Below are 26,383 nucleotides of genomic sequence, written 5' to 3' on the forward strand. Positions count from 1 at the left end.
AGCTTGTCATGAATATTGAATGACATTAGAAATGCAAAGTGCCTGCCTACATCAAGAACCTAAAAGCTGCCTTTTATTATTGCAGATCTTCTGTGAGTCATGCTTAGTGCTAAGAACGTATTACGTCGCCTCAACCCACACCAGCTGGGTAGGGAGACAGGGCACATATATGAAAAACTATCATTGATAATACAAGGTAGACGACTGTCACACAAATAGCATAAATGCATGTTGTGGAAAATCCAAGGAAGAAATAAACACCAAATTATAAAAAAAAGTAATTAGATTACAGATGGCAGTCCAGAAAGAGCAGGCAATTTTACCAATACTAAAAGCAATTTTTGAAAAAGAAATAAAATCCAAGTCTTCTGGTACATATTGTAGAATTTTTAAAAATAAAACTGTGCCACAATAATATTAAGGAAAATAACCTTAACAACAGCAGTAGTTGGCTGAGTGCAGTGGCTCATACCTATAATCCCAGCACTTTGGGAGGCAAAGGCAGGAAGATTACTTGAGGCTAGGAGTTGGAGACAAGCCAGCCTGGGGGACATAGTGAGGCCATATTTCTACAGAAAAAAAAAAAAAATTAGCTAAGCATGGTGGTGTGGCACTGTAGTCCTAGCTGCTCAGGACACTTAGTCAGGGGGATTGCTTAAGCCCAGGAGTGTGAGGCTTCAGTAAGCTATGATTGCACCAGCCTGGGTGAAAGAGCAAGACCTTGTTTCTTAATAAGAAACAACAAACAAACAAAAAAACAAACAAAAAAAAAGCAGTAGTAATTAACACTTGGAAGTCACCTTTTACGAGCCAGGCATTTTATACACATTATCTTATGAAATCCTCACAGTAACCCCAGGAGGGAAGTACTGTATTTTTCCCTATTTTACAGAAGAGAAAATTGAGGTGCAGGAAGATAAGTAACTTGCCCAAAGTCCTACGGCCAGAAAGAGGCTGAACAAGGACTTAAACCCAGGTTTTCAAGCAATCACAATGGAGAGTTGAAGGGGAGAGGAGAACAGGGTAAGCAGGAGCCAGGGAAATGACAGGCCACTCTTAGTAGGGGAAACAGACATTCATGGCAAGTTAACGGGCCGCCTCTACTGGAAGAGAAAATTCAAGTAGAGGAGTTAGCAGACACACAACAGTGTATAAAGCAGATGAAAGAAGGCTCTGAATGCCAATCCAGACAGCAAAGTTTCTCTTTGTCTGTTGTTTGGTTGGGGAGAAGACAGGAACAGAGTGACAATTCTGTAGTTAAGGGGTTTTTTAAGACTCATGTGGTCCCAGACAAAGTGAAGAGGAAGAGTTCAGTGGGAGGGAGACCAGTCATTGGCTAACAGCGCAGCTCTGAGGAAGGATGAGGTGTTTTTCAGGTGTTCCCCAACTTGCCAGGGACACACAGCCACAAATCCACCTCCCAGTCTCACCACAGAGCATCGAGAAACTGATACTGTCTATCCATCTCTCCCTACAGGCTGTAGTACTTCTATGTCCATAGCAGTAGACAAAGTTCTTTGGGAATCATGAAGATTTTTTTCCGCTACCAGACATTTAGATTCATCTGGCTCACCAAGCCACCTGGCCGGCACTTTCACAAAGATCGCCAGCTTTGGACACCTCTGACTCTTGCTGACTTTGAAGCCATAAATCGCTGTAACAGTCCATTGCCTAAAAACTTTAACTTTGCTGCGGATGTGCTGGACCAGTGGGCCCAAAAGGAGAAGGTATATGATGATGGGCTTCCAGTAGATGCTTGGTGTCCCCTTATCTCTCAGTCTTCCATTTCCTTGTTCTGTAGTCTACCACTTAATTCCAATGCACTCTTTCACCCTCTTGGTTTCCATTGTTTGTTTTCCAATTGTCCTCCCCTCTCCCCAGGGAAGATCTTAGATCCTCAGCTACAAATGGCTGGGTGGCCCTGGAGCCTTCTCTGTCCCCCATCCCCAGGGTGGTTCCTCACAGAGTTAGGCCTCTTTTCCTTCTCTTTTCTCCAAGCCCCACGCAACAGTGCTTTGTTTTTAAGTTGGTCACAGGCTTATCCAAAAAGTAGTAAATTGAGTTTTGGTTTTATGAATACAGTTATCATTGGAGTAATTAGGAGAGAATTGGAGGTTGACAAGAATAAAGCAAGCAGCCCTTATGCAATGTTTACAGTGCAGCCTCAGGATGAGTTCTCTGTGTACTGATCCTCATCCCCTGCCAGGCACTGAGCTAAACACTTAACCTAGCAGTGCTTATCAAAATGCACTGCAGGCCCCATGGATGGGAACATGATGTTAGGTACTAGACAGACAAGGTATTAAATAACACTGAACCAATTCTTCCTGTTGAATACATGGGGAAACCTTCCTTGAAAACCATTGTGTCTTTAGCACCTAACACTTGCTAAACACTCTCTTGAATAAAGACCACAGGTAGAAGCTAATCATCTCTAGATAAAATTTAATGGCATAGTTTTTTTCTTAGCATAATTGTTTTTCAATAACCTATTTTTTAGCAAGTGGTAATAATTGTCCAATATGGTGCTGATTAAATGTATATTCCTTCTTAGGTAAATGTATACACCTAAGAAGTGAGTCAATGTAGAGAAGTATACAAAATAAAGAATAGTGCAGGTGCAGACAGAGCTGACAGAAACAGTGATACTTAAATGACTAAAGATTGAGAAATACTGACCTATATTATTTCACCAAATCCCTATAACAATATGGGAGGTTTGCAGATGAGGAACTTGACCTCATAGAAACTAAGCTACTTATCCAAGGCCACACAAAAGAACATAAACCAAGTCCCTGATCTTTACAGAGGTTACATCCATAGGAAAGAGACACATCTGTCATATGATGAATTGGAGCTGTCTGGAGTATGAGCACAACGAGGAAGGAACACAGAGAGGTCGGTGGAGAAACAAAGAGAAGTCTAAGAAAAGCTCTCAGACGAACTGACATGTCAACAGGGCTTTTAAGTATTTGCCAGCCAGAGAAGATAAAATAAGTTCTCCAGGTAGGGGGAAGAAGGGGGAGGAATTTTTTTTCCAGATAATACATAAAGCAAAGAGGTTTTGCAGTACAGATGACTCACTTTGTAGAATGAAGGGGAAGAAGTTTCCTCTAGAAGTCAATCAGTAGTGCCTCCCTCGACCCTGTTTCTTGTGACTTGTGAAAACCACACCTCAGCCTTAGGGTACAAAGAGATGTTTGGTTCTCAGTCAAACTTAGTAGATCCATTCAGGTTATTTGGATGGGACAGAATCTAATTTAGGCAAGAAAGAAATTTATTCAAGTAATATAGGAGAGCTCACAAAATTAGGCTGGACGCTGGAGAGTCCATCTCGATGAGGACAGGAACCAGGACAGTTCTCTGAGGATGCATAAGCACCAACAACCCATAGATAAGTTTTGTACCAGCCCTTTTCTATCTTTTGATTCCTCTCAGAAAACCAAAAAGTCCGGAGAGAGAAGGTCTGATTGGCTCAACTTTGGTCAAATGCCCACCCACTGCTCAGGGAAGGGTAAAAGCACTCTGAGGGATTCTCTTTTCAAGGCTGTGTTCGATAGAGAGGAGCAGTGCCCTCAAAGTCCAACTCAGGGTGCTGTTAGCAGAATGCACCAGAGCCGGTGCCAAAGGGGGAAAACAGCAGATGCCCCATGTAAGAGTAATCAGTCATGTAAACCTACTCCTCTCTTTCCCGTGTGTCCCCGGTCAGACAGGGGAGAGACCAGCTAACACAGCCCTGTGGTGGGTGAATGGCAAAGGGGATGAGGTAAAATGGAGCTTCAGAGAACTGGGCGCCTTGTCCCGAAAAGCTGCCAACGTGCTCACCAAGCCCTGTGGCCTGCAGAGAGGAGACCATGTGGCTGTGATTCTGCCGCGAATCCCTGAGTGGTGGCTGGTCAATGTGGCTTGCATACGAACAGGTCAGTGCCAATATTTAACATTGTAAATCACACAGAAACATAGAAAGACTGAAACTCAAGGGTTTTCTGAAATGTTAGCTCTGATTAAAGCTATGTGTACAGAAGACCAAAAAAAAAAAAAAAAGAAGAGTTAAGGTAATCATGATATAATGATAATAACAATAACACTAAGAGGGAGGTATTAGTGTGATAACCATTTTGCAGAAGAGGAAACCAAGGCTCAGGTTAAGAAGCTTGCCAAGGTTAGCTGGGCATCATGGCTCACGCCTGTAAGTTCAGCACTTTGGGAGGACGAGGCGGGTGGATCACGAGGTCAGGAGTTCGAGACCAGTATGGCCAACATGGTGAAACCCTATTTCTACTAAAAACACAAAAAATTACCCAGGTGTGGTGGTGTGCACCTGTAATCCCAGCTACTCGGGAGGCTGAGGCAGGAGAATCACATGAACCTGGGAGGTGGAGGTTGCAGTGAGCCGAGATCTTGCCATTGCACTCCAGCCTGGGCAACAGTGCAGGACTTTGTCTCAAAAACAAACAAACAAAAGCTTGCCAAAAGTCACAATTAGAAAGCCATTCTAGTCAGTCACAGCTAGAAAGCTATGCAATCGAGTTTTAAAAACAAAAGCTCTATAAAAGCAAATTTGGGTACCAACATCTCTTTGCAGTGCTGGATTGTTTAGGACATGTTCATCCAAAATTTACTTCTCTGGATATATTTAGATTCTCCCTGGAAAAAAAATTACAAGAAGAAGAAAAAGTATTTATACATCAGGACTTGTAAGAATATGATTGGCACTTCCCAGTTGAAAAATCTCTACCTTTTTTTCAGACTAACTAATGTATTCAATGATACACTTTCTCCCAAAGTAGTAATTTATAATTTACCCCAAATAAAAATTCGACAGGATTTTTTCCACTCTAGGACAGGAGTTGACAAGCCATGGCCTGTTGGTTGGGCACCTATTTACATAAGTGATTTTAATGGAATACAGACATGCTTATTTATTTACATACCGTCTATGGTTCCCTTTGTTTCACAACAGCAGAAATCCTCATTGAGATGGAGATACTATGGCCCTCAAAGCCTAAAATATTTGCTATCTGGGCCTTTATTGAAAAAGTTTTCCAATTCCTGCTCTAAAACATGACATAAATGTTTATAAGTCAATTAAAAATAAATAAGAATATCAAAGGATAGAATACTGTAAAGAACACAAAGATGTTTGTTGCAATGCTATTAATAATAAAAATTTGGAAACAACTAAATAGAAATGACTGAATTATAATAGGTGAGACTAAGTTTAGTTGAGGTGTGTGTGCATAAGTGATTAAAATTATGGTAACTCAACTTGAAATACCCCTAAAATGATAATTACAAGGATTTCATAATACTGTTGAAAATGATCTGTCAATATTAAATAAAAACAGCATTATATAAAATTTGTTTATATAAAATTCTTTTTGTATTCACTAAAAACAACCTGCAAATGTTAAATCAATTGTGTGTTGAGAGTAGATTGAAGGTGATTTGTTATAAAAAAAGTAATATTGCTTAACGTAAGTTATGAAATGTATAAAATAATAATGAAAACTAAACACGCAGGTTGAATGGCTAACATAAAACACTAAATTAAATGTAAAGCAAGGAGGTGAGATTATATTTTCCAGCTCAGAATTATTAAATCTTCAGTGAGAATATTGAAATTGTACTATACCACATAGCAAAATATTTTGGATTTTTGCTGTAAAGTGTATGCAGTAAAGCCTAAGATATTTGCTATCTGAACTCCACTAGAAGAAAACTTCTCCCAACCCTGAATTTAGCGGTCTACCCATTGAGCACATTCATATCACCAGTCTACCAAGGGTACCAATTCTTTGTGAGTCATTAAGAACAAGTGGTTTCTAAAATAAATAATCTTAAATTTTTACATGGAGCGAATATTCTAAGGTGTTTTCTTAATCAGCTTCCTTATCCTTTTGCATTTATTCACTTTCTCAAGAAGGGATGATATTTAAAAGCTTTTAAAATATATTTATAAAATAAAATCTCCTTTCTAGCAATTCAACTCCACATTTTTGTATTTAGCAAACTTCAGGGAACTCACCAAGAAATAAGTAGTTTGGCTTATAGCACAGGTCTTGGGAGTTTGGGAAATGTATCTTTGAATCTTTTCTATCCTTTGCCACTTACTGACTTTGTGACCCTTGGACAGGTTATTATTTATATACTGGGATTAATTTTAAGTGAGATACTGGGCACGTAATAAGTGCTCAATAAACAGTAGTGATTATCTGTAATACTTTATATACACTTCACTTCTTCTTCCCAATAATTCACCTTAGAAAGTACAAACTTTTCTCTTTCATCTAATTTGGCCATGTATGTTCTTCCCAGAATGAACTGGTACTTTAAAATCAGACGTCTCCAGTCAGTGTTTAGGATGAAATGAAGAGGTGAGATAAACTAAGCACTGCTAAAGTAGTCTAGGCAAACCTTGATGATGCCAGACCACTGGAATCCATAGAGTTGAGGGCTGGCTCTGCCACTCACCAGTTATGACCAAATCTCATATTCCATCAATGGGCACAACCACATGGACCTACTAGGGTTGCTTAAAACAGTAGTCTCTAGGCATTTTTGATTGTATAATCTATCAATAAAAATATTTAGGATACACATCTTCCCATCTGGGTATAGCTATTTATTTGCTTCTACTGCACTAATAGACTATGCATATTATAAAACATACACAAATGAGATAAAAGCATTAAAAGAATTGTAGTTTCTCAATAATTTCTAATTCTTTAAAATTTTAAATATTATTTTAAAAATTAAACAGGAATGTAATCTCATTATGTTGCCCAGGCTGGTCTCAAACTCCTGGGCTCAAGTGGCCCTCCTGCCTTGGCCACTCAATGCGTTGGGATTACAGGTGTAAGCCACCATGCCCAGCCAATAATTTTTCAGATTTCTATTTTCATTTCTTAGTCCCAATGGATTGTTGAAAAACTCACTTTGGAGACCACTGTTTTTTTTCTTTCTTTCTTTTGTTTGTTTGTTTGAGACAGAGTCTCACTCTGTCACCAAGGCTAGAGTACAGTGGTATGATCTCAGCTCACTGCAACTTCCATCTCCAGGGTTCAAGTGATTCTCTAGGCCTCCTGTGTAGCTGGGACTATAGGTATGCGCCACCACACCTGGCTAATTTGTGTATTTTTAGTACAGACAGGGTCTTGCCATGTTGCCCGGGGTGGTCTCAAACTCCTGAGTTTGATTAAGCAATCTACCGGCCTCGCCTCCCAAAATGCTGGGATTACAGGCGTGAGCCACCACACCTGGCAGGAGACCATTGGTTTAAAGAATTGAATGAGACAGTGCTCATGAAATGTGTTATAAGCTGTAAAGTGCTATTTAAGTGGTACATAATAATGATTCAAACGGACGTTAAAATGTTACATAGTAATGGCCCACCATTATAATGTCTACTATATTCCAGACACTTATTGCTGTTATTCCCATTTTACAGATAAGGAAAGAAAGGCACAGAGACATCAAGGTCACAAAGCTTGTAAATTGCAAGGCCAGGATTAGACCCATGGTCTGTCAAACTCTGAAGCTAGTGCTCTAAGGGATCTCTCAGGAATCAGGGTCCTGTGCAATATCCTTGGGGATCAAGGCAGAGGTAGCTGAGGTAACTGAAGAATGGATTGTGATGCTTCTCCTCACTGAGGCACAAAGCCCAAGTCTTCCACGATGGACAGCAGTTCTGTTCAGTGAGGGGCCCTCTGTCCTTCCCAGGGATCGTCTTCATACCGGGAACAATCCAGCTGACAGCAAAAGACATCCTCTACCGGCTGCGAGCATCCAAGGCCAAGTGCATTGTGGCCAGTGAAGAGGTGGCGTCAGCGGTGGAGTCCATTGCATTGGAGTGTCCTGACCTTAAGACAAAACTCCTGGTGTCTCCACAAAGCCGGAATGGGTGGCTCAGCTTCCAGGAGTTATTTCGGTGAGTATTTTTCCCAGCCAATCTACTCTGCTGGTAACACCACAAATTATAGCTACATCTGGGAATCTCTTTGCCTCTAAGGACTTAGGAAAACTGTGAGTTGATCTGGGCTCTTACTTAGAAAAGAATTACCTAATAGCCGGGTATGGTGGTTCACACCTGTAATCCCAGCACTTTGGGAGGCTGAGGTGGGCAAATCACTTGAGGTCACGAGTTCAAGACCAGCCTGGCCAACATGGTGAAACCCTGTCTCTATTAAAAATACAAAAATTAGCTGGGCGTGGTGGTGCCCACCTATAATCCTAATTACTCAGGGGGCTGAGGCATGAGAATCACTTCAACTTGGGAGGTGGAGGTTGTAGTAAGCTGAGTTTATGCCACTGCACTCCAGCCTAGGCAACAGATTGAAACTTTGTCTCAAAAAAAGAAAAAGAAAAATATTACCTAATAAATGGATTTAAGGGCAGAAGAAAGGGACATAGCTCTGCCTCCACCCTCCTGCTTTCTACTGTGGTCTATGATGAAAATCTTGTGTGGTTTGGCCCTTGCTTAAAGCTGGACCACATCTCCTACTACTCTCCCTTTTCTTCCTCAAACATGCCCTACCTCAGCTCCTGTTATTTCTTCTGCCTGGAGGGCTCTTCTTATCCCTTTTCATGAGTGGCTCCTTCTTGTCATATTTTGACTCAATATTTTATCCTAAGAAGCTTCCCTTGACCACACTACCTAGAATAGAACTACGAGCCACTCTGTCACATCGTCCTCCTGTTCTCTTCATATCACTCATCACCATCTGAATTATCATGTCCATTCATCTGTTCCCTTATGTAGAGTCTTTTTTTCTCCTCTAGAGTAGGGTTTGGTAAATTCAGGCCCAAAGGCCAAATCCGGCCTGCCACCCTTTTTGTTGTTGTTGTTTGCTTGTTTCTGTTTTTTTTTTTTTTTTTTTTTTTTTTTGAGACGGGGTCTCACTTTGTCACCCAGGCTGGAGTACAGTGGTGTGATCTCGGCTCACTGCAACCTCCACCTCTGGGTTCAAGTGATCCTCCCACCTCAGCCTCCTGAGTAGCTGGGATTACAGGCACTGGCCACCATGCCTGGCTCATTTTTGTATTTTTAGTAGAGAGGGAGTTTCACCATGTTTGTCAGACTGGTCTCGAACTTCTGACCTCAAAGTGATCCACCTGCCTCAGCCTCCTAAAGTGCTGGGATTACAGGTGTGAGCCACTATGCCCGGCTCTGTTTTTGTAAATAAAGTTTTATTGGACTGCATCCATGCTCATTTATTTCCATATTGTCTATGTAAGAACAGCAGAGTGGAGTAGTTACAACAGAAACTGCATGGCCCACAACGCCTGAGATACTTGCTATCTGCTCCTTTACAGAAAAAGTCTGGCAATCCCTGCCCCAAACCATAAGTTGTAAGAAAGCAGAGACTGTGTTTGGTTCATCTTTTTATCTCTAGTTTCTAATGCGTAAATCGTGCTTAATATTTATAAGCGAATGAACAAAAGAGATCACAACTGCAGTTTTCCTCATAAGTAAAATGGCAATAATTACACTGTACTTATCTCAAGTGTTGTTTTGAGGATACATTAAATGAATATGCGAGAAAGTGTTTTTTAAGCTGTAAAAAAATGAGTAAAATGTTAATTAATGGTATTATCCTTCAAAGAGGTGTTGAATAGCTTATGTTTATAAATAATTCTTCCAGAGAAGTTTATAGAAAGAGAAGACATGTAAACCCTGCTGAATAATAGGGCAGTTTTTCTTGTTAGAATGAAATTTTATCTTACGAATTAATATAAACCAAATACTATTGGCCAATCCCAAAATTCTTTCCCAAGGGCCACACCAGTGAATACTACTTGTGTCTTTTATAAGCTGTGTAACCTTGGATAAGTCAAGTAACATTGCTGAAACTCTTTATCTTATCCATAAAGTGGAGACTACGATAGTATCTACCTCATGGGTTTGTAGAAGGACCAAATGTGGTAAAACATGTAAAATTCTTAGCTGAATGCCTGGCACAGAGTAATTACTCCATAAATATCATAGTAATTTTAACGGCTATCATTATTATTTTCAAGTTAACAAAGTCATTCAACGGTATAGTGATTCCTAAGGTAATGGCATTTCTATTATTTGAATATGCATCTCCATTAGTAACATACTTTTTAAACATACCTCCAATACATGTATTCATTTATAAATTATATACATGTACTTTTGTGCATTATACAAATACCAAAAATAAAAATGTTAGAGGATGAGTAAAACAGTACTATTGTGCCACTGCACTCTAGCCTGAGTGACAGAGTGAGACTCTGTCTAAAAAACAAAAAAACATATAATTTGCGATTCTTCTTTTTTCTTCTCTGCCCCAGTTGCCTTGCACACTCTTTGAGCAGCAAGCACTTCCACTTTGGAGACTCCTGTCCTAAAAATCTTTGCAATAATCTGTTGAGTCCCCAAGAAACCTTAAAGATGCCACAAAATTTACAACAGATAAAGGACTTTGAATTCATGTGGATTTCAAATTGAAATTTGCACACTTTGGGAGTGGTTTTCAAGATGGAAAAAATCCTCATTTTAAACAAATGACTTTGGAGTGTCATACCTCCAAAAAGGCCATGGATTGTTTCTCTAAAAACTAGGGAAGGGATAGCTGTCTCATTGCCAACAGTTGGCTAGTTTTTCAGAAGACTACACATAGCAATAATGTGGGCTAATTTTACATTGTCAGAGTTGATCTTTTATTCAATAAGTACATTTTAAGGCTTCTTGCCCTCCTTCTGCCTCCCAAGTATAGAAGTCCATTAACACTTTCCAGAATATTCATAATGGGATAAGGGAAAAGGTCAAAATTATAAGCCAGATTGATATGTCTCTTTTTCTGTCCTAGTACAAAGGACCCTGTCCTGTGGGGTCCAGGACTCTGGATTCTGACCATGACAGGGTCAAGATGGTGTTCCAAGCATGGGAATAGCATGACCAAAGATATGGAAGCAAAAAAACAAAAAATACCCTAAGTTGTGCAGGGAATGGACTACAAGCAGTTTGGTTTAGCTAGAGAATAAAATATGGAGTCCGAGTGAAGCCTGGAAGAGCAAACAGGCCAGACTATGGGAGATCTCACATGCCATGCTAAATCTTAAACTTGACCCTGTAAACAAAAGAAGCCATCGATGGGTTTTAAGAAAGAAAGTGCCACGGTCAGGTTTGGATTTTAAATAGATTTATCTGGCAGATATGTAGAGGATTAGTTTGAGGAGGAACAAACTGGAATCAGAGAGGCCATTCTGGAGCCTCATCTAGGGCAGAGATAATAAAAAAACTAAATCTGAGCTCTAATGAATAGGATGGGGGAAAGGAAACAAACTAAACAACTAGCACGACTTGAAGAGTATTGGATGTGGAAGATGAAGGAAGGAGTCAAGGCTGAGCTGCTTTTTGACTTAGGTGATTGGTGGGTAGGTACCATGAGTTGGAGAAAGAGCCAGTAGATGAGGTTAACATAACAAGTTTAGAGTTGGACATACAAGATTGAAGGGTCTGTGAACATTCAAATGTCTAGCAGGTAGTAGATACATGAGTCTCAGGGACAAGAGGCAAAGATACGAAGCAAGAAGTTATTAATATATAATTAGCTCTGAAATCTGGAAAGGCATAACTCAGAACTCAGGTATTCAAGGAAAGGAAGTCAGATAATGGAATCACTGCTTGAAAATCTTCCTGTCACTCACAGGTTGTGATGCTTTTTCTTTTAGATAGATAGACAGATAGACAGATAGATAGATAGATAGATAGATAGATAGATAGATAGATAGATGGATAGATAGATAGATAGATAGATGAAAGATGGATAAGTAGATAGGTAGGTAGGTAGATAGGTAGGTAGACAGATGGATGGATGAATAGATAGATGAAAGATAGGTAGGTAGATAGATGATAGACAGAGATAGATAGATGATAGATAGATAAGATAGATAGATGCCTTCTATCAAAAGGTTCCGTACTGTCCATCTGAATTATCACCATCTGAATTATCATGTCCATTCATCTGTTCCCTTATGGATTGAGAAATGTTTAAACATAAGAGGTCTCCCCACAGGTATTAGATTCTGTGAAGTAATGCCCCTCTCTAGTCCAACACATATCAACTTCACTCTATACATACATTGAAAAGAAAATCAATATAGTTGAATGAATGATCTTTTTCTATTTTAAGGGGAGGAAGCAAGTTACCAAGAAAACCATGTTATTATTTTATGAAACTATTTTTAAATAATCCTCACTGTTGGCTGGGGATGGTGGCTCATGCCTGTAATCCCAGCACTTTGGGATCCCAAGGCAGGCAGATCACATAAGGTCAGGAGTTCGAGACCAGTCTGGCCAACATGGTGAAACCTCATCTCTACTAAAAATACAAAAATTAGCTGGGCATGGTGGCACATGCCTGTAGTCTCAGCTAATAGGGAGACTGAGGTGGGAGGATTGCTTGAACCTGGGAGGTGGAGGTTGCAGTGAGCCGAGATTATGCCACTGCACTCCAGCCTGCGTGACAGAGTAAAACTCTGTCTCAAAAAAAAAAATCCTGTTTTTACTGTTTCAATGACAATGTCACTTATTCACCATCAAGATTAACTAAAACAGCATCCTTAACCCTGTTCCCTTCAACCAGAGAAATTAAAAATATGATACACCAGCCAGGTGTGGTGGCTCACCCCTGTAATCCCAGCATTTTGAGAGGCTGAGGCGGTGGATCACCTGAGATCAGGAGTTTGAGACCAGTCTGGCCAACATGGTGACACCCCATCTGTACTAAAAATATAAAAATTAGCTGGGTGTAGTGGTGCATTGTCTGTAGTCTCAGCTACTTGGGAGGCTGAAGCAGGAGAATTGCTTGAATCTGGGAGGTGGAGGTTGTAGTGAGGCGAGATCATGACACTGCACTCCAGCCTGGGCGACAGAGTGAAACTCCATTTCAAAATATAAATAAACAAATAAAATAAAAATATGATGCACCAGTCTCAAAAATTCTCGGATACTGTACCAGTTATCCATCACTGAGTAACAAATCATTCCAGCACTTAGTGGTGTAAACAGTAGTTATTTTATTTGCTCATGAGTCCATGGGTCAGAAATTCGCATAGGGCTCAGCAGAGGCAGCTGGTCTCTGCTCCAAATCAGCCTGACTGGGGCTCAAGTATCCAAGGTGGGTTCACCTTTAAGTCAGGCTGGCTGCCAGCTGAAGCACCTCAGTTTTCCTGCACATAGCCTCTCCCTCCAGCAGGACAGTCTAAACATCTTTATATGGTGGCTAAGGTACCCCACAGGGAAAATGAAAACTATGAATCTTCTTGAGGCCTAAGCTGAGAAGTCCCAGAACCTGTGCCACAGTGTATTAATGAAAAAAAGTCATAAGACCACCCCAGATTCAAAGAGAGAGGACATAAGCGCTGCCCTACAATGAGGGAATGACATACAAGGATGATTTGTTACTCAGTGATGGATAACTAATACAATATCTAAGAATTTGTGTACAGGGATGGAAGGAATCATGGAGCTATCTTTGCAGACAATCTTACACAGAGATTGTTATCAGTTTGGTGAATTCAGTGGGTCAATGAAATTAACACGGACACAGATTTATTCATCTTCCTATCACGCCACTCTCAGTATAAATCCAAGATGGCCAGGGTAGCTCCAGACATCCTGTACTTGCACAACAATACCCAAAGGCCATAAAACAGGATGGGCTGGGGAAGAAAGCTGTATCTTTTCCTCATGACTCTTTTTAGAACAAGAAAACATATGCCATTAAAGCCTTACATCTCATTGTCCATAACTGCATCATGTGTCCAATCTTCAACCAAAGGAATGACTGTTCCTGGCTTAGATTAATCAAGATTTGCCCCTAGGAGCTATACAGAGACAGTCTCCCCTGAAGCACTTGATTGCCTGATACTTGAACAGAATCAGTTCTATGAGTGCAAGGAAGAAGGAGACAGCTATTTGGTAAGCAGCTAGCTGCGTCTGCCACAGATATCAAAGATACTGAAAAAAAAAAAAAAAAACTATTTAAAAGTTTGATTCAAATGCCAAAAGATCTTCCTTTAAATAATAAAAACTCCTGAAACATTAATAGCACTATATGAAGATTCAATGCTGATTTTTAAAAACTCACAGACTTTTTAAAAACACACTTGGAAAAAAAAGTTACGATCCATAAAATGCATGTCTTTTGTTATTAATATTGAAAGTTATCTTGGCTATTTCTTTACCCTATAGGGAGATGAAGCTTAAAAGAAGAACTAGGTTGTTAAATCTTAGCACTGATATTCAAAATCCCGCTAAGATTTCTTGAGGAATTCCTCTCAGGAAAGCTTTGGATTAGGTTCAGTTCTGTTAACTATCTTCTGGTAGCAAGAGGGCATAAGTAGTTGAGCAGAAGAAATATCAGAGTTAAACTGGTCTGCCATCTTCCACCACTATCTTGGGGTCCATATTTTGCAGATTCGCCTCTGAAGAGCACAGCTGTGTGGAAACAGGAAGTCAAGAACCAATGACCATTTATTTCACCAGTGGGACCACAGGCTCTCCTAAAATGGCCCAGCACTCTCAGAGCAGCCTCGGCATTGGGTTAACCCTCTGCGGAAGGTAGGGAAGAAAATTCAGTTTGTTTTTGGTGAACTCCCCCAAAGCTGCCAATATGTGTATCTAACTAACTGATACTTCTCCTTGAATTGCTGTAAGATATTGCTAACATAATGGCTACAAAACAGAACTCTTGCTGGACCCGCCCAACCTAGCTCAGTAAATGGCAGCATCTAACCAGCTGATCAAGCAAGAACTTAAGAATCGACGTTAATTAATCCCTTAACAGCATGTCTGGCTCCCTGTTCTCATTGCCAGGAAGGACTACCCAGAAAGGCTTTCCTAAAAGAGAGGCTGTCCTACAATTGTCACATTATCCCATTTTATTTTCCTCATAGCATTTATACTACTTGAAATAATGATATTTATTAATACACTTAACTCACTTTATTGTATATTTATTCACTATCTGTCACCCTAAAATAAGAGCAGAGATTTGGTCTACCTTGCTCACTGCTGTAGAACAGCGCCCAGCACATTCTGGCTTCACAAGTATTTGTTGCATCAATGGACAAACTCAAAAAATCATGCCACACCCAGCTTCTCACTGTATTCTCAGACCACCTGGGATTCTGAAAATGCCCTTAAGAAGAGTAGAAGTAGAATCTATCACCTTGCCTGGGGATTCTTTTGACCCTTCTCTGTAGCCCTTAAGATTCTGGGGCAAAGTCACCCCTGAAAGATACCAGTTTGTAATTTTTGTTTCTTTACTTTTGGTCTGTTTTGTTGCTTCTTCATATCATTTAGGTATTGGCTGGACTTGAAGTCCTCAGATATCATATGGAATATGTCTGACACGGGCTGGGTCAAGGCCGCCATTGGCAGTGTGTTTTCTTCCTGGCTGTGTGGAGCCTGTGTTTTTGTGCATCAAATGGCACAGTTTGACACTGACATCTTCCTAGACGTAAGTCATGTCCTTCAGCTAGATAGATCTTTAGAGTTCCTCCTTGTTTCCCATAAAATCACCAAGAAATTATTCCTCAGAATACAAGGCTTCTTGGGATTCTGGAAATCATTTCTTTATACAAAGCAAAGTCTGAAGGGTCTTGGCTTTTGAAATGTATTTGACAGAATGGAGGGGGAATAACTGCAGCACTCTTAGGCAGGAAATCCGGACTGCTGCTTCAAATAGCTTAGGATTAGTGTTGCTCAATCTGTAGCTACTTAAGAAACTGGTTCTAAATAACAGATTAGGAGTCTGAAGTCTAAACAAATACTTCATTTCTGATTCAGTGAAATAAAGATAATAGCTGATAAACCAGAACTCTTGTGTGGAGTGGACATTAAAAGTGGGGGTGCCTTTCTCCCAAGCAGCTCTTCTTATTCTCCCCCAGCCTATACTTCCCACTTTGTCAGTTCTCAGAACCCAGTACTCTGTCGGAAACCGGGTATGCATGCCCTGCCTTCTCAACCGGGGACAGCTAGATTGAGATCTCAGATAACTCCAATTTCTTTAGACTTTAGAAAAATGTGATTAGGGCCAATTATTTTTCAACCATGACAAATTTATTAAGTTTAACAAAATACATATTATTACATACAAACTATACTGGTGTGTGAATAAAAGCTCTTCACCTGTTATTTTGCTAACTGGTCTGACAAGATGGTTTAAGGCAGCAGTCTGCAACCTTTTTGGTACCAGGGACTGGTTTCGTGGAAGACAATTTTTCCATGGAGACTGGGGGGAGTGGGGAGATAATTTCAGGATGATTCAAGTGCATTACATTTATTGTGTGCTTTATTTTTATTATTATTAAATTGTAATGTATAATGAAATAATTATACAAGTCACCATAATGTAGAATCAGTGGAAGCCCTTAGATTGTTTTCCTGCAACTAGACAGTCCCATCTGGGGGTGATTGGAGATAGTGACAGATCATCAGGCATTAGATTCTCTTAAGGAGCACACAACCTAGATCCCTCATGTGCACAGTTCACAATAGGGTTCAGACTCCTATGAGAATCTAATGCCACTACTGACCTGACAGAAGGTGGAGCTCAGGCGGTAATGCGGGCAATGGGGAGTGGCTATAAATACAGATGAAGCAGGTGTAATCCCAGCACTGTGGGAGGCTGAGGGGGGTGGATCACGAGGTCAGGAGTTCAAGACCAGCCTGGCCAAGATGGTGAAACCCCTTCTCTACTAAAAACACAAATAATTAGCCAGACGTGGTGGTGGGCGCCTGTAATCCCAGCTACTCGGGAGGCTGAGGCAGAGAATTGCTTGAACCCGGGAGGCGGAGGTTGCAGTGAGCTGAGATCATACTACTGCACTCCAGCCTGGGTGACAGAGCAAGATTCAGTCTCAAAGGAAAAGAAAAGAAAAAAAAAATACAGATGAAGCTTCGCTCTGTTGCCCTACCACTTACCTCCTGCTTTGTGGCCCAGTTCCTGATAGGCCACAAACAGAAACCAGTCTGTCCTGTGGGTTGGGATCCCTGGTTAAAAGGTCTTAACATAAATGTATGCTAACATAAGAACTGGGATCTCTACATCAGGTTTACAAAGTGCCCTAAAGTTGGTAAGTTAACTTTGCAGTTTCAAAACCTATGTTTGTAAAATAAGAATATTTTTATTTTACAAAAATCATGTGTATATTTTAAGTGCTATAAAAACCTTTATCGATGTATGCTATTTTTAGGTGTATACATTATACTTTATAAAAATAATTAGAATCTACGGAGCAGATACCTACGGTAGAAATGCTTACTTACTGATCAAATGCTATACTTTATCTGTGACAATCCAGGTAGCCCAGATATACATTTTGAGAGCCTTCTCCCAAATACTTAAGTTTAATGCAAATTGTCAATACATTGAGGGACATGGTGGAACTTCTCCAGAAGAAGGAGCTCTAAAACAGTGTTTCTCTAGATTGAAGATGCCTAGGCCATATCTTATTTAAGAAACCAGAGGCATACTGAACTCAGCACATTTTTAAAAATTAAGAAAAGGCCTAAAAAATGCTTGTTTCTACATTTATTCAACTTACTCAAAAAGACCAATCTATTTTACAGGAATGGAGCTGGAAACGTCCCAGTAGGTTTGCTTATACATCCATGGTCAATACTATCTATGAATATATGGGCAGGAGGTTACAAGATTACACTATAAAAGGTAACCTGTAGCCCTGAGGAAGAATAAACCAGTTCATCCTTTGGGTTGTTCTCAGATTCAGTAATTCACTTGTTGAATTAGATTGTGTATGTCTGTTACTGTAATATTAATATATATACATTCTTTTCAGTAATTGGAAATTCCCAACAGATATACACTCACTAGTGACAAGTAATAAATATTAGTTTTCTTATTCCTAGTAGTGACCATGGGACGGGCACATATTAATGGAGGAAAATAACAGGGTGTAGAATAACAGCTCTCGTCATGGCCTTTGATTGACCACTTCTGACATCTGTGTCTTTCTCCATCATCCAGACGCTTACCACTTATCCCATCACGGCCCTGTGCAGTCCTCCCACTGTGTACCGGATGCTTGTGCGAAAAGACCTTAAGAGGTACTTGGGCAGAAATCTCCATCTGAACCACAAACAATAGCTACCATCCAGGATCACAGATCTCCCTTTTTCAGCTTAGGATAGCTGAGGCTCTGTCAGTCTTAACACCACTGACATTGTGAACCGAATAATTCTATTGTTGGGAGACTGTCGTATGCATTACAGAATATTGAGCAGCATCCCAAGACTCTATTCAATGCCAGTAGCACCTCGTCCTCCCCATTTGTGAAAATAAAAAATGTCCCTAGACACTGCCTAATGTCTCCTGGGGCACAAAACTGTCCCCTAGTCTAAGAACCACTGGAATATCTTCTAGGACAACTGGACATTTTTCCAGGGACAATCAGACCTCTATAGTCCCAGAACTCCCACTCAAAAAAAATTATCCTCTAGTTCTACTCTTTTAGAAACACTGTGATTTAGAATCAGCCCTCAAAAAAGAAAGAAAGAAAAGTGCATTTATATTGCTTTGAAGAAAAGCTAACAAAGTTTATGACTTGAAGGTCATATTGAATTTAGCCAAACCATATGAACACCCAGCAGCGTTGCAATGTAGATTTGTTTAATTCAAACTCAATACATGAGGAGAGAAAGGAAGAGAGGAGCAAATTCAGTAGCATAGGCTTGTCCATCCTCCTTTGCCACCAAAGTGTGGTTGCCAAGAGGGAAAGTGCTATGCGAGACAGAATAAAGCAAATATGAATCTTCTCTTTTCCTAATCAGTGTCAACTCCTTTGCTCCTATGTCACGGCCTTTGAAACATGAGCATCTTGTTCATGATCCAAGAGTAATTCAGGGACTATTCAATGATTATTTTGAATGCATATGATTTGTATTCTGCCCACACTCTCTGGCCCATTTGGGGCCTCAGTGTATGAGAAGCAGGCTGTTCCAGGCTTTCTCACTTGTGTCCAGTAAGGCTAGTGGTTAAAAGCTAAGCTCCAAAGTCAAACAGGCAGGGCCCTGCTACTTACTAATCATGTGGCCTTGGACACTCAAGATAACCTTGCTAAGCCTCCATCAACTCCATCTTTAAGAGAGGATTAAGAGCCCCCTCATAAGGTTGTGGTGAGAATTTAATGTAAGTGACATGCTTGGTGAGATCACCCTGAGAAGTGGAAGGTGCCTGGTAGAGTTTCATGAGTATCAACTCAGTCCTTTATTACATGGGAGGCTTTGGGCAAGTTCTTTAACCTCTCTGAGCCTCGATGTCCTCATGCGTAAATAGGGGTTGAGAGAAGTCTAAGAATGCTTCTAAAGCCCTTACGACATAGCGACTACTCAATCAATATTAGCTGTTATATGTGGCTCATAATAAACACTCAGTATCATTAATAGCATTTTCTCCTGCCATTTTACATCTTTAGTAGCTAAGTTCTCCTCCATCTGCTAAAATGAAAGCTCTCAGGAATTTTTGTTCTAATCACTAATGTGCCCCCATATACCGAGAACAAAGTCTGGCAATATGGCAGGTGTTCAACAAGTATTTGTTGAATGAACTTTCCTAAGACTTGCCTCTCCCAGCTGCTATGCTTGCTGCTTGAATGTCCTAATTGTCTTGCAGTGAAAGCACTCAGGTTCCTCTTGAAAAGACCCATGCAACTCTCTCTCTCCAGGTATAAATTCAAGAGTCTGCGGCACTGCTTGACAGGAGGGGAGCCACTCAACCCAGAAGTGCTGGAGCAGTGGAGGGAGCAAACTGGGCTGGAGCTATATGAGGGCTATGGACAGACGGAAGTGGTATATCTAGCGGGCATCTATGTTTAGTATATGAGGGGGCCTTTCTGCCCCAGGTTTGTCAACTGAGCCCCTGAAGTGCCTCCCTCCCGCTCTGAATTTGTATAGAGTTTCCCAGGATACCTCACCTTGCCGGTAGTTACCAAAACTTGCCGATTGCTCAATTAGGTTTTGCTGAAGGGGAATAATGATTATTCCATCATTCCTGCCTCCCCCTTTTGCAGGAGAAACCTCAGAGGCATTAGAGGGTGGGTGAGGTTCAGAACTGAGCAGCTCATCTTTCCATTGTGCTGGGAATAATCCTCTGAGAGCGTCCATGGGAAGCTGATTCTAAGGTGCACTTAATGGAGTCTAAGGAGTGGTTTTCAAAGTGTGGCCCTCAAACCAAGCAACATCAACATCATCTGGGTAGATTTGGTAGAAATGCCAAATTCTTAGACCCCACTCCACACCGAATGAATCAGAAACTCTGGGATAAGGCCCATTAATCTGTGTTTCAACAATGCTCCAGAATCTCAAATTTGATTCTAATGCACACCCAAGTTTGAGAACTACTGGTCTCAAATAATATATTTCGGAAGGTGTGCCTGCATGCCAGGAAAATCAGTCAAAATCAAATCTTAATTTTCATTGCCATGATATAGTTTCAGAAAATGAACTTTTGTATACTTACACAAAGCTTGTCCTCTCAATAGGGAATAATTTGTGCCAATCAGAAAGGCCAAGAAATCAAACCAGGTTCAATGGGGAAAGGAATGCTGCCCTATGATGTCCAGGTAGGTTGAAAAAATATCTGACTGGTTCAATAAAGGAGAGAGAATGTGTTCCTTTTCTGCTATTCATTGTACAACTATTCACAAGCTGCTTTCATTTTGTGAAAAGAAAATTCTAAGAACATCAATTGTTTATTTCATTCCAGATTATAGATGAAAATGGCAATGTTCTACCGCCTGGCGAAGAAGGGGAAATTGCCCTCAGACTAAAGTCTACACGGCCCTTCTGTTTCTTCTCTGAATATGTGGTATGAGGATAGAAAGTGCTGGCCGTGCCTTAAACACAGACTTGGGTTCAAATTTCATTTCCCCCATGTCTTGCTATGTAACCTTGGGCAAGCAACAAAATCTTTCATCCACTGTAAAATGGGAAGGCTATCATCTATCACCCAAGAGTACTGTAAAGATGAAATTCCAAATGTGAGAAACTGGTTGCAGTGGTTATCCTCAGAAAGGAAAACTGGACAGGCTGGAATGAGGATGCAGTTGGGGGTGCTAGAGATTGAAGAGGGGCTTTTTATTATACTCTTTAGGACCTTTTGTAGTTTATACTAGGAACTATCTTTTAAAAAAAATTTAATTTCCAGCCAGGCACAGTGGCTCATGGCTATAATTTCAGCACTTTAGGAGGCCAAGGTGGGAGGGTGGCTTGAGCCCAAGAGTTCAAGACCAGCCTGGGCAACATAGTGAGACCCCATCTCTACAAAAACATAATACAATTAGTCAGGTGTTGTGGCACATGCCTGTGGCCCCAGCTACTCAGGAGGCTGAGGTGAGAGGATCACTAGAGCCCAGGAGGTCAAGGCTGCAGTAAGCCACTGCACTCCAGTCTAGGCAACGGAGAGAGACTCTGCCTCAAAAAACAAACAAAAAAAAATTCCTTTAGAAGTAGGATGTGTAATGTACTAGTAACTTAATGAGTGCCATACCCATCTCTGTCCTGACCAGACTAATCCCCAAATGTCATCCTTGGTTCCTAGGACAATCCACAGAAAACTGCTGCCACGATAAGAGGAGATTTTTATGTTACTGGAGACAGAGGAGTGATGGACAGTGATGGGTATTTCTGGTTTGTCGGCAGAGCTGATGATGTCATTATATCCTCTGGGTTTGTACCTTTTCCACTCTGAAGAGGTAACAATTTGACAGGGAGGGAGATCTCTTACTTGGAGGATGTGGTGGGCAAAAACTTCTTTTCCTCTTCAGGTACCGTATCGGGCCATTTGAAGTGGAGAGTGCACTCATTGAGCACCCAGCAGTTGTTGAATCGGCTGTTGTCAGTAGTCCAGATCAAATCCGAAGAGAGGTAGATGAATGTCATTCATTAAAGAAGCAACTTCATGTTTTCAAGTTCTGTCCATTTGACCGCTGTAAAGGCTGAACCAAGAGTGGTCAATCTATTAATTCTCATTATGAAGCATGCATTTGGCCAAAATATAAATCAGGCAACAAACTTTACAATAAGTTGTGTCCCAAAGAGGCAGTATTAGAATTCTTTTGATGGCAAGTGACAGAAACACAATTCAAACTGCCTTAAGTTAAAAAAAAAAAAAAAAAAAAGGCATTTGGCTCATATAAATGACAAGTACTTAAGTACAGCCACATCCAAGGGTTCATATGAGGTTGGCAAGATTTAGCCTCTCCTCACTTTTTTTTTTTTTTTTTTTTTGGAGACAGAGTCTTGATCTGTTGGCCAGGCTGGAGTACAGTGGCCGGATCTCAGCTCACTGCAAGCTCCGCCTCCCGGGTTTATGCCATTCTCCTGCCTCAGCCTCCTGAGTAGCTGGGACTACAGGCATCCACCACCTCGCCCGGCTAGTTTTTTGTATTTTTAGTAGAGACGGGGTTTCACTGTATTAGCCAGGATGGTCTCGATCTCCTGACCTTGTGATCCGCCTGTCTCGGCCTCCCAAAGTGCTGGGATTACAGGCTTGAGCCACCGCGCCCAGCTTCTCTTCACTTTTGACTCTGCTGTTCTTTATTATGGCTCCATTTGATCAGATTCTTCCTACTTCATATCAACCAACTCCAGACGTATACACCTTAGCAGCCCTCCACCCCTTCAGGGAAGCATACAGCTCTGCTTTCAGTTGTTTCAAGTAACTCTCAAGATTTCATTTGCCTACCTTAGATCACATCTCTAACCAATGTGGTTCAGAGACTGGTATATGCTGATTGGTCAGACTTGGATCATATGTCTATCCTTGGAAATAGTGTTGGTGTCAGTCCCACCAGAGAGAAGTTAGGGTACACTCCATAGGAAAATTAGTTACTAAAAAGGAGGAACAGATACTGCATAGGCAAAAGCCACAGATTTCACTGAATGGAAAGCTGTCATGGAGTTCAGAATATACTTTCTCACAGAAACAAGACAAATAGAAAACTGTGGGCACGGTGGCTCATGCCTGTAATCCCAGCACTTTGGGAGGCTGAGGTGGGTGGATCACTTGAGGTCAGGAGTTCGAGACCAGCCTGACCAACATGGTGAAACCCTGTCTGTACTAAAAATACAAAAATTAGCCAGGTGTGGTGGTGAGCACCTGTAATCTCAGCTACATAGGAGGCTGAGGCAGGAGAACTGCTTGAACCTGGGAGGCAATAGTTGCAGTGAGCCAAGATTGCACCACTGTACTCCAGCCTGGGCAACAGAGAGAGACTCCGTGTCAAAAAAAAAAAAAAAAAAAAAAAGAAAGAAAGAAAGAAAAAGAAAATTGTGGCCAGGTTCCCAAACAATCTCATGAGCCTATTTAGGACCTAAGGAAGGGGAACTCTGGCAATGACGGTAATAGCCTTAATTCTAGGAGGAAGCCCTATTTTCATAATTTGTTTTACTCATGGAAATTTCCTATGGACATAGCAAGTGACAAAATTTTAAAACAGTTTGTCAGCATCATTCCACATCTGAACTTCCCTCTCACACACCAGTTAGCCTCTGTAGTGACACTATGGATCCCATATTCTTACCTCCTGTACCCACTCTACTCTCCATCTACTCCATTCTCAAAAATAGTTTCTTCCTGCCACCATGTTCTTATTCTCTCAATACAAATGATTTCAGCTGAACCGAAGTAACCACGAATTAGAATCAATGTATGAACAATAAATAATATAAATTATGCTTACTAACCTCAGTAATTATCTAATTGGTGGGTTTTAAACAGTATTTCAAAGAGAAGCAAACAATATGAGTCAAAAAAGACCTCACGAGATAGACCGATCCTTCCTGAGAGGTTTTGATTTTTGGAGATGGAGACTTGCTCTGTCACCCAAGCTGGAGTGCTGTGGTGCAGTTAGAGCTCACTGTAACCTCTCAATCTGCTGGGCTCATTCGATCCTCCTGCCTCAGGCTCTCGAGTTGCTAGTACTACAGGTGTGCACCACTGCACCCTGGCTAATTTTTTTACAAAAAGTCTTTGTAGAGATGGGAGTCTCACCATGTTGACCAGGCTGGTTTCAAACTCCGGGGCTGAAGCTATCCTTCTACCTCGGCCTCCCGAAGTCTCGGGGGTGATAGGTGTAAGCCACCATGCTCAGCCCCTTCCTAAGATTTGATCTCCCAGGATACACAGTCCTTCCTCCACTGGGACCCTCCAAACTCCTTTGAAACCACATGTTCTCTAGGAGCTCCATTTGTCCCCCTCCTACATGCTTCTAATGGTACCGGTTTAATGGAGTAAGTGGTCATCCATAAACCATGGACTGCCCGTATAATAAATAGGATCAGTCTGATTGCAATGTTAAATACATGCGTGATCTGTAAATAGAACTTAACTTTCTTGAACCACTGCACTCCTCACACTCATACACCATTTACCTGAAAATATTCTGAAAAACATCACTTTGCAGTTGTATCCAAGCTTTGTTCAGAGGTAACCTCTGGCATTTGTAGTCATCACACGAACTGTTGTTAACAAGTAGTAAGCAACTGCATTCAGCATTGGCTGCAAATCCTTGACATGTCTGAAAAACAGATGAGCAAGATAAATTAACTTTTCTGTTGCAGGTGGTGAAAGCTTTTGTTGTCTTAGCTGCACCCTTTAAGTCCTACAACCCAGAGAAATTAACTCTTGAGCTTCAGGATCATGTGAAAAAATCAACTGCACCTTATAAATATCCAAGAAAGGCAAGTACTTTGCCCAAAAGTTAAGTTTGGAAGTTACCAAACTAGGGTCTAAGCTAGAATTAGATTTTACTGGATTTTGACTTTATAGTAGCTCATTATATAGGTAGATGACGCTTTTCAATTTGTTTAACCCTAAGAATTTTGCTTTAAAATGTTTTATATTAGAACGGTATAAGTGAATTATAAACCAGAACCTTTCATCAACTCTGCAATACTGAATCACTACTGAGAGTCTTTCTAGGACTAATTAGGCCCATTCTGTATGAGAACAACACAGTGGCAAAGAATTGCCAAGTGCCTTGTTTTTAGGGACAGCCCTTGATTCATCTGTCTCACTACTCTTATCCCTAATACCCCTATAAATTCAAAGTACAAGCCTTGAAGTATGAAGTAACCTCAGTTAATGTTCAGAAGAAGATGGTATCCAAAGAAACTATGGAATCTTTCCTGAAACCGTCTTCAAAGAAGGATTTAAGAACAACACTATGTAAATACATGAAGATGGCCCTGTAGTTTCCTTCTAACTGTGGAATTGGTTGATAATTACTGATCCGCTGCATGAGATTTCTATTTCATTTGGCATCATTTCAGTCAAAAAGCAGTTAAACCTAAAAACTACTCACATTTCCTCCATTAAGTTCACTAAATCAGTAACCGTTGACTTTCAGAAAGACTATTTGGGGGCATTTTAAAATACAGTAGTCTTATTTTGAGAGAAGAGAACAAAAGGAGGATTTTTGTGGTCAAGTCAGGGCAGAAGGGAAAACTGTATATACTCCCAATTATATACTCCAAATTATATACCCCAAATTACCCCTAAAACTCTTCCTCAAAACCTCCAGGATCCAGCTCTGAAAAGACAAGAACTGTTCTTTTTGTGTTTAGCTGTGATCTCCGTTTCTCGGGAAGAGTGGAGGCCTAGGACTTATTTGAACTAGGGGAAAGAAATGGGGTAAAGGGACTATGACTTTCTTCTGGCAAAGCATTTCAGTGAATTTGCACTAAAAATCCATAAGATAGAGCTACACTGTTATCCTTCCTATATAAACAGACCAGTTTCTGGTGTCCATGAAATTCAATGAGCTTAGGCTAAGATAATCTCGACTTTAAAATTCAGTCAAAGTTTCATGCAAGCTCTCTCCCATTGCACTGACAATTGGAAGGATAGAATAAAGTGTCTCATAATGTTTTTTTCTGTCAATTAGGTGGAATTTGTTGAAGAACTCCCAAAGACAATCACTGGGAAAATCAAACGCAACGTTTTAAGAGACCAAGAATGGGGACGAAGATAGCTTGATAAGAAAACTGAAGGGTTAAGTAGTAATATGGTTGCTTTCTTTTAGTATTTGTTCCTGATAATTCAGTGACTATTCTCTTAAAATGTTTAAGATCTTTCCTGCTTGAAAACTGAACTGTTGAGTTTTTGGTTTTTACTTACCTAAAAAATTTGAAAGTAAATAAAAGCCTAAAAAATATATGGATGCAAATTGTTATAATGACCAAACTGACAAAGGTAATGATGATGATTTGTAGTGTTGAAAATAGCAGGACTCAAATGATTGCTTAGAACAAGAAAGAGCACAATGAATCTGTATTTCATTTACCTTGTGCCTGATTGATTCAAAATAAAGACATATCCTGAGA

The 26,383-nt window shown here is 40.6% G+C and overlaps 1 protein-coding gene across 1 annotated transcript; it reads left to right on the forward strand.

The window, feature by feature from the left end:
* On the forward strand, positions 1–26,378 carry ACSM4 (acyl-CoA synthetase medium chain family member 4). The gene is made up of 13 exons (XM_007967467.3): positions 1–1,727; positions 3,710–3,920; positions 7,723–7,930; positions 14,450–14,593; positions 15,338–15,494; positions 18,027–18,106; positions 19,723–19,846; positions 20,539–20,619; positions 20,763–20,864; positions 21,597–21,724; positions 21,823–21,922; positions 24,620–24,739; positions 25,945–26,378. Exons 1-13 carry the CDS (start codon positions 1,527–1,529, stop codon positions 26,029–26,031), a joined length of 1,743 nt encoding a protein of 580 aa, XP_007965658.2. The 5' UTR covers positions 1–1,526; the 3' UTR covers positions 26,032–26,378.
* Positions 26,379–26,383: the final 5 nt, after the last annotated feature.

This window comes from Chlorocebus sabaeus, chromosome 11, assembly GCF_047675955.1.
Source record: "Chlorocebus sabaeus isolate Y175 chromosome 11, mChlSab1.0.hap1, whole genome shotgun sequence".
In the NCBI taxonomy this organism is placed as follows: Eukaryota; Metazoa; Chordata; class Mammalia; order Primates; family Cercopithecidae; genus Chlorocebus; species Chlorocebus sabaeus.

Excerpts from the sequence above, each read along its gene's own strand:
- ACSM4 (XM_007967467.3), top strand. The coding sequence starts at position 1,527 with ATGAAGATTTTTTTCCGCTACCAGACATTTAGATTCATCTGGCTCACC. Across the intron at positions 15,495-18,026 it reads ACACTGACATCTTCCTAGAC|ACGCTTACCACTTATCCCAT; the intron begins GTAAGTCATGTC and ends TCCATCATCCAG. Across the intron at positions 18,107-19,722 it reads GTGCGAAAAGACCTTAAGAG|GTATAAATTCAAGAGTCTGC; the intron begins GTACTTGGGCAG and ends CTCTCTCTCCAG.